The 8,777-nt window shown below is 50.3% G+C and overlaps 1 protein-coding gene across 1 annotated transcript; it reads right to left on the bottom strand.

Annotated features, from left to right (window-relative positions):
* Positions 1-2,755: 2,755 nt before the first annotated feature.
* Positions 2,756-7,879, bottom strand: CYB5R1 (cytochrome b5 reductase 1). Its single transcript, XM_077772051.1, has 9 exons — positions 7,803-7,879; positions 7,343-7,492; positions 7,161-7,233; positions 6,589-6,695; positions 6,242-6,371; positions 5,462-5,545; positions 4,464-4,549; positions 3,905-4,004; positions 2,756-3,588 (listed from the first exon to the last, which is right to left on the bottom strand). The coding sequence occupies exons 1-9, from the start codon at positions 7,815-7,817 to the stop codon at positions 3,416-3,418; spliced, it is 918 nt and encodes a 305-aa protein (XP_077628177.1). The 5' UTR covers positions 7,818-7,879; the 3' UTR covers positions 2,756-3,415.
* Positions 7,880-8,777: the final 898 nt, after the last annotated feature.

Genomic DNA, 8,777 nt, shown 5'->3' with positions numbered 1-8,777 from the left:
GCCCTCCCCCTCCTGACAGGCATNTCCCAGGGCAGGCCCCGCCCCCTCGCTCTGCTCCAAGCGTGAACTCCGCCTCTAAAAGGACCACACCTCCAAGCACGTGATAGAGAAGGCATTTCAGGGAATTACCCTGCGAAGGAATACCGAATTTCCTACCGTGCACCTTGTCCGCTAATTTGGGACAGTCCCTCCGCTTCCTCTATTACCAATGCCAGTCGTTTTATCTCCGAAACACTTAGTCCTTCAGTCTCATAGTCCATCCCGCCACTCCAGTCGAAGCGCTTTTCATGTGCTAGCACGGGGATAGACTTTATTTGGGCTCCTGTTATTTCTGTTTGGAAACGGCCGAACTGCTTCAGACTGGTCTTGCTTGACAACTCCCTGCTCCAGCTCCGTGTTCCCATATTGAAACCAGAGTGGTGGCCCCAGAATGCATGTCGGGAGACTCAGCCTTCATCTGAATCACAGCACACAGAAACTTTGGGGAACTGACAATATTCTCATTTCTCCCAAGGATAATACACAACTGGTACTATTCTAGGTGCTGAGAGAGAAGGTAGTTTACTATAACCTTACATGGATGCCTAAGGCCAGTGGGATGAAATCTTTTGGTGCTGATTAAAAGCAAGGGCTCAGGAGTTGCACAGAACCACGTTTCCGTCCCTGGCCAGCCTATGATCTTGAGCATGTTACTGAACTCCTCGAAATAAGAATGATCTCATTTGGAAAATGGCAATAAAATAGTGCTATTTCAGGGGTGCCTGGCTGGCTCAGTCAGTGTAGCGCACAACTCTTGATCTCTGGGTTGTGAACTCAAGCCCCACATTGGCTGCAGAGATTTCTTTAAAAAAAAAAAAATCTTAAAAACATAGTACTATGTCACTGTTAGGATTAAATGAGATAATTTATGCAGGCTCTTAGCGTGATGCCTGACAAATGGTGAATGCTTCATAAATGTTATTAGCTACGTGTTGCCCACTGTATAAAACCTAAGAAACTTTCATTGTTCACAAGATTGAATTTTTTGGTTTTTTTTTTTAAGTTTATTTTTGAGAGAGATAGAGAAAATCCCAAGCAGGCTCCAGGCTGTCAGCACACAGCCTGACAAGGGGCTTGATCCCACCAATCATGAGATCCTGAACTGAGCTGAAATCCAGAGCCAGAAAGCCCCCACAGCATTGAGTTTGAAATGTCTTCCTGGTAGCATTACAAAGGCCTCTCTCAGCTGGTTCTCACCTACCCTACAAACTCTTCCTGCCCTGCTTTCCCTCTGGCATTTAGGCCTCAAGGAACTTCCCCTAGTTCTCCAAAGGTGAACTTCTCTTTCATTCCTCCAGGCTTTTGTAAATCCTGATCCTTCTGCTAGATAGCCCTTCTCCCCACCCTCTCGGCTACAAGATCCAAGCAATTTACAAGGCCCAGTTCTGGGTTTGGCTTTGGACTGAGATAATCCTAGGTTCACATTCTGGCTCCGCCAGCCACTGACCAACGTTATGACTTTTGGCAAATCCTTAATCTTAGACTCATAGGATTATCACAAGGAATAAATTATATAGACGAGTGCTTAGCACGGTATCTGTTAGATGGCTAACTCAAAAGTGTTATTTCTCTTTCTTCTCTAAATCTTTTCCAAACCCTTCCCATCTGCATCTTGTATCTCTACTATGCTATTAGTCACACTGCACACTGTGTTATAATTGTTCATCACTTGTCTATCTTACTCTAGACTGAGTTCTTTGGGGATCTAAGACCAGTGTTGGTCATAATTGTGTCCTCAGGAGCTAGCACGGTGCTTGGAAGGTGGCAGGTCATTAAAATACATCCTGTTTGTATGTCGAGTGAATGAGGCAGAAACCTATGTAAGACAAAGAATGGTGAACTTCTGTGTGGGAAATGCTCTTCGTTGGGCTGCTTCACTATTTGAGCCTAACAATCCTGTGCAAGATCTTTCTTTTTGGGGGTGAGGTGGCCAAGTGTATCTCACAGAGAACAGTGGCATACTCAAACTAGTTGATCAAGAAATGTTTGATGGAATACTGCTAACAATGTATTGGCAACTCTGTTAATATGGATGGGTGAATTCTCGGGGTCCCACAAGCCTTTTTTGGGGGGCCCCAGGGAAAGCCACACATAGTTCCCTGCAGAGAAGCAATGTCGACCTTCCTCTTGAGGCTGATTCATTGTTCTATCCCAATGTGACTAACAAGGAGGATCTGAGGAAGCTGCCCTTGTCCAACCCTGGGAGAAGTGGGTGGATGTCAGAGCAGAGAAGAAGGGCAGTCAGTCAGGACAGATGGGCCTGGGGGCAGCCAAGCCTATCCAGGCACCAACAATTCTGGCTGGTGATATCAGGTTACTTTTTAAAGGAGAAAGCTTCCCGTCCAAACAGAAAGACAATACTTTCATTTGTTTGCCAGGTACCCTGAAGGATACATTTGGTGAAGGGAGGGCCAAGAGAAGGAAGCGAAGAGCAGTCAAACCAAGGGACCAGTGTGATCGTACCTGGGTTCAAAAGCATCCCCTCTAACTTCGGTTCTCCTCCCCCACCCTTAGAAGCCTCCAGGGAGACGGTGAGCTTCTGGCTCTGCTGAGACAGCTGTTAAGTGATCACTAAGTGGCAGGTCATATTTCAGCACATGGTACTGCTCAAAGGTCTCTGGGAGACCTGGGAGAAGTTCAGTGCTGGGAAATCCTTCCCCCCAAGATTCTCAGACATGAAGAACCTTAGAAACAAGGACCCCAGACACAACAACCCTGTAGGTATAACACGGGGGCCTTGGCCCCATTTATTTGCATAGCCAGAAGTTTCTGCCACAAGCAGCAGTCTTAGACTGTGGGTAGCCATTTCCTTCCAGCCTGGGCAGTAGCTGGGAAAGACAGACACACAAATACATATTTTAGATCCCCTTCTCTGAGGTGTGAAGAAACCATTTTCTCCTCTCCTGTCATCTCGATGAGGCCACCTCTGTAAGGCCGCTCAACTTGCACTCACTCACACATACAGAATCTGCTATGGGTTAAGCACCGAATATTAAGTAAAACCCATTACACACATTGTTCCTTTCATCACAGACACAGAGTGTGATGCTATCAAGGAGCTAGTCAGTCAGGAACAAAGGTACATGCTTCCTCCTTTGTGACCTATGGAAGAGATGGCTCCACGGGCCTGACCTAGACCTTCTATTGCAGGGAGATTTGGGGGCGTGGGGGGCGTTCAGGGAACAACTCAGCTTTGGCCCTCTTCCATGGCTATAAGGATGTCATTCCTGCAGGTGTCATCCAGATTTCAGCTCCAGAGTAAGACAAGAAGGCCGACACTGCCAGGAAAGGAATCTAGGGCTTAGAGCACTTGAGTACTGTTTGAGGACGATTGCAGGGAACAGGGCCAGGGAGACAGGCCCACGGAATACGACGCTCAGTAGGTGAATCGCATCTTTTGTGAATAGCCCAGCTTGTCTAAGTTGGGATGGCAGGCCAGCTGCACCATCGGGGGTGGCCCACAGAGCAGCAGCAGCACATCATCCCCTGGGGCGGGCAGGTGCTCCTGGATCATGTCAGCAGTCACAAACCCCTTGCTGTAGGCCCAATCTGCAGTGCAGAGGAGAAGAGAGAGCGGACACTCCAGGCCAGCTCTGTGCCGGCGAGGGGTGGAGTACCATGAGGCGGGGAGGGCCCAGAAAGCCTCTAGAGAAGGTCTCGAGTTGCAGCAGCAGCTAGATGGGGAGGCTTGGCCTGATCCAGCTTCACAGCCACCCCCCACCCGGAAAACAGGACAGGAGATCGCCATGTCTGTGCACTCACACTTGGGACTTTGGCAGCATCGGGGAGGGTTTGTTTCACTGAACTCGGAACCCCTGGTGCGGGAAGACCCTGATTTGGGGATGTCCAGGAATGGGGAGGGTACCTTCTGGGGGGTGATCCAGAGTGAACCAGAGCTTAAAGCGATTAGGATGTCGGGCCTGCAGCTCCTCCAGGTCCTCCCGCAAGATTATGTCCTTTTCAGTCTGAAATGAATGGAGAAGCAAAGTCTCCAGGACCCTCATCAGGCCCATGTGAAAAAAGTTCTCTGCTATGACAACGTTCCAACTGGGACAAAATTAGAGAGCCAGCATTCTAGGGAATAATCAAGACTTTTAGAGAGTTAGCGTGAGGGGAGAGAGAGGGAGACAGCCTTTATTTACACAGTATGGAGGAAGGAAGATGAAATACATAACAAAGGAAACTCAATGAGCAACTTTTTACACTTAGGACTAGGTTCTTTAAATGTTTCCTTGGGGGCCCAGGAAGGAATTTGGCCCAATGCTCTGTCCTCCTCGTGGTAGTAGAGGGTCCTTTACCTCGCAGGGGGAGTCTTGGGGAAAGGCTACAATGGGCTCTGGACCAGCTCCGCCTGCCAGTGCCACCTCTCTCAGTCTGCCTACACAACAACTTTGAAGACCCAGGCGTAAGAAAAGTAAACCAACCTGGTTGGCAAAAAGCAGAGAGCACTGGGTTGGATCTTCAGAGTCTTTCAGGATGGCCCGAATCAGCTGCAGCATTGGGGTGATTCCTGCAAAAAGAAAGCCCACCATGAGATAGGCTGGCCGCAGACCCTCCCCTGTCCCAGCTCCTGAGCTGACCAACCTTGCATCCTAATTCTTTCTACCCATTTACCACGCCGCTCCGTTTTTCCTTGCAATTCTCGAGTCCCCTCCTGGGAGTCCTGTACCGCTTACATTCCTGGACAGAGATTCCCTTTACCCAACACTCAACTTCATGTCTGGTGGATGCACTGTGGTCATGCTCAATGTTCCCATAAGATCATACTGTTATGAAATCCTTCTAAGGAACCAATCTAAGACCCTTTTTCTGAAAGTCTATTGGAGGCTGGGACTCAAACATCACAGATAAGTACCTACTGATTCAATGATGAGGCTTCTGGAATGCTGGACTTGAGGGTTAAGTACATATGCTTTGGAACTGGACAGAGGTAGAAACTAATCCTGCCTCTGGCCATTACTATTTAACCCTGTGGAAACCATTCAGCTTCTTGCAACCTCCATTTTTTCATCTATAAAGGGGGAAGACTAATATCTACTTCACAGATAACACACATAAAGTGACTAGCATAGTGTCTAATATTTAGAAATGTTCAGCATTTGTTCATTTAACTCCTTCTCGCCTGTCCTATTTCTAGGTGCTTCTCTATTCTCACCTAAACATTATAGATTCATCCCATTTGAGGTCTTTGGGGAGCCCACATGATTTATTTCTCTCATTCTATTAGTTAAAAAAAAATATTTTTTTGGTTTCTACCTGATTATGATTTTGTTTTTCAGATACCGGGGAGTTCTAGGCATTGCTGGGAATCCCCTGATTAACAGCTTGGCTATGATTACCAAACCTTCTGAGGGTTACCTGGACCTCTGCATGGCAACAATCAACAATGGGGAGAGATAATGGCCCCTGAAGTGACACACACCTGTTCCGCCAGCAATCATTCCCAGTTTCTTCGCCACATGGGGTTCTGGTGGAGATTTTTTGTTGGGCTGAATGCTAAAAGTCCCTGAAAAGTCAAGTGAAGAGAGAGGTGGAAGAAAAAAGTCAATATGGGGGACTAGGGAAACAAATATAGAACTGAAGATGTGTCCCAGGCCGGTTTAGCATCTGCTGTGAAATCTGATCCTGGAGCTTGGGTGAAGGCTTGAGTTGAGCCAGCCCTGACAATAATACACTTGAGGGACAATGGGACTATCTGTCCCATATTATTAAATACCAGTCAGTTTAGCGCCACACAGTGAGTCATTAGCTGCTTCTGGCAGAGTGTCACTCCCTGGTGAGGGCGACAGGCATGGGGCCAGGCGTGACTCGATTTTCCCAAGTGGCACCGAGCAGCTCCAGAGGCTTGCTAATGCACGCAGCTGTTCCCGTGGGCAGGGATGAAAGCTAAGTCTGGCTGTCTAAACTGCTCAGCCTGAGAAGCAAATGCTTGAGGGAGGAAAAGAGACACATAGGTTTTGTGTTTAGGCATCTCCACAGTGGTCACGGATGGTGAGTTCCAGTGGGTTGGGGGCTGATCCCTGTGGCAAATGGAACTGAGAAATGTGCCTTTCTGTACTCTCAGTGCTATGCTTAAAGGAAGGGCAGCTGTGGCCCTTACCCAGGTGCTCACACACATGCACACGCACGGCCACAGTATGCCAAGTGGACTAAGTGTACTGGAGAAGTGGGAGACGCGCTCAGGGGGAAGAGAGGCCATTACCTTTCCCAGTGTAAGTGAGCAAGCCACTCGGTCCTCGAAACTCTACCACATCCCCAATCTTCAGGCTGTTCAGGTACTGAGACATCTTCCCTCCCTCGGGAAATTTGGGGTGCACACCCTTCAGGTACACCTGATAAGAGAGAACGGAAAACACTTTATCTGGAATGTCACTGGCTGCTGAGCTGAAGCTAGAGCAGGAATTACGCATGTGCTATCTTCCCCAGTCCATATACTGTCTTCATATGCCCTGAGGACACATGCCTCCCGCTATCAAACAAATCTTGGAAGTTTACAAAGTCCAGAAAGAGAGGGCTAAGGAGCTCCTGGGTTCCTTCCTACCCCCTTACCTTGATGACAAGATCCACGTAGCCTTGGTCCTCGTCACTGGTGACAGGAGTGTACGGCCTGATGACCAGGCTACCATCGATCCGGGCGGAGAGGTAGACATGTTTGCCTGCGGACCATATGTGGGGACATAAGGGCTGCTGGTGGACGTGCAGCACTCCTGTCGCCTTTCGAAATACTCCAGGAGTTTTGAGAGAACAAGGATGTCTTGCTTCCTAGCGTGGTTCCGATGAGATACCAGGCAGGGGGGACCCCTTCGGGCCCTCAGTTAGGTCCCTCAGAGGCCCCCCCATTGGAGAAACTCCTATCAGTTACTGCCAGGACCTTAGCAGTAGCAGGAGAATTGAGTCTGGGCGGTGAGGAAAAAATAAGTGTTGGCTCAGGGGGAAATACAAACAAATCCTGCGGGGAGGAGGAAGAACTGGTGAGCATGAACGATGTCTGGGGGCACAGAAGCCACACCCTGGAGTGGCCCAGTGGTCAGTGGTAGCTCACGGATCTAGAGCTGGGTAGGGAAGGGGAATCACCCTCTTAGGGCACCAGGGAAAGGAGCACACCCCACTCTTTTCCTTACCCACAGGCAGCCCCAGAACGTGGTGGGCGGTGGGCAGGGCAAAGCGGAACCTCTTGGTGTTGTGGCTCACAGTCTGGAGGATGGACGACACACACGTTTCACCAGGCAGGTCTAGTGCTGCAAAGTGCTTTGGGGCATCCCAACCACAGTGGATGGTCCAGGTTCCTTCCTCTACAACTTACCGTCTTGTCTAGCAATCGCAGCAGGTACTTCTCATTGGGGTCCAGGAGAGTGACCTTTGGCCGGCGGGACTTTCGAACCCAGTAGGAGCCCAGGGCCAGGCCCAGCAGAGTCAGCAGCCCCACCCCCAGGGAGGCCAGCAGGACTGGGCTCTGTAAGTAGAGAAGGCAGCGTGACAATCAGGCTGGGAAAGAGCCCGGGGCGTGGGTGGGGACTGACCCATACGACCAGCCGCCCCAGGGATGGCGATCCCGAGCTCCAGCGCGAGGGCATGTCAGGACCGAAAGGGTAACCTGGGCAGGGTCCCGAGCCCGACTGGGCGGTACCGGGACCCCGGCATCCAGGGAAGGTGCAGAACCCTGTGGGACGGGGTCGGTGGCGAGAGCCCCTGGTCCGGAGCTGAGTGCCCAGAACCAGATGGGGCGGAGTCCCCTGATGCAGGACACGGAGCGAGGGTCTCACCGGTTGGAAGCCCATGACCGAGCACCTCGTCCTCCGCCGCCAGGCCCGCCGACGGATCCCACAATGCGCCGCGGGGCGGGCAGGAGGCGGGGCCTGGTGAGGGCGGGGCCGGAGGGCCGAGTGGCTCTGCGCCCCACCCCTTTGCTCTCAACTTGGTGGCTAAGGGCCCCAGGAGCCCCCGGACTGATCCGAGATCCTTTAAGACCACAGTTCCAGCCCTCCTTCCCATCCCTAGCCTCCGGTCCCCGCCACTTCGATCCGCTTACCCCGAACTGGAGGGGAGTCCTGCCAACTGTAGAACCACACCAAGTTGGGAGACTGGAAATCTGAGTCTGGAATACTAAACAGAAAGCTGTCTGGCATTGAGCCAGTTGAGCAGGAAAGACTGAAATTAATCATTATATAGTCACCTTAGTTTTTCAACAGGCTGAACTGCAACACAATTGAACAGTCTTGCGGGGTCTTCTTCAGGAATGAGCAGTGTGGCACGGTAACTTCATTTCCTCGTCCCTTTTGGTTTTGCTTACAGTGCCAGGCCTTTGGGACCACTCAGTAGCTTCCCTTGGGTCCAAATCAAGCTTCTTGTCCTGATCTGGGTTCTCCTATCCTCAGGGTCAAAGACCTGGGATTTGGAAGCAGACTGTACTGAATAAGACTCTCACCTCCTGCACTTACTGGCTCTGTGACCTTAATTAACCTCCCTGCAATTCCTCATCTATAAATGCGTATATACTATCACCTGTCTAGTCCATAGGGCTGCTGTGAGGCTTAAATGAGATGTAATGTGTCTTGTGTACTACCTGTCAGAGCAAAATATTCAACAGATGTCAGCGACTATAATGGCTCAGAAGATAGCACCTACAGGGTTTTAGAACAGAGCTCTGTTGGCAGCAAAATAGGACAAAGGAAGTCAGAAATAGACACTGACAGCCACTGGAGCTGCACATTTGCCAAGATGGCTGTTCTTTCTCATAC

Source organism: Crocuta crocuta, unplaced genomic scaffold, assembly GCF_008692635.1.
Source record: "Crocuta crocuta isolate KB4526 unplaced genomic scaffold, BGI_CrCroc_1.0 scaffold318, whole genome shotgun sequence".
NCBI lineage: Eukaryota > Metazoa > Chordata > Mammalia > Carnivora > Hyaenidae > Crocuta > Crocuta crocuta.
This window is presented reverse-complemented; position numbering and strand designations above follow the sequence as displayed.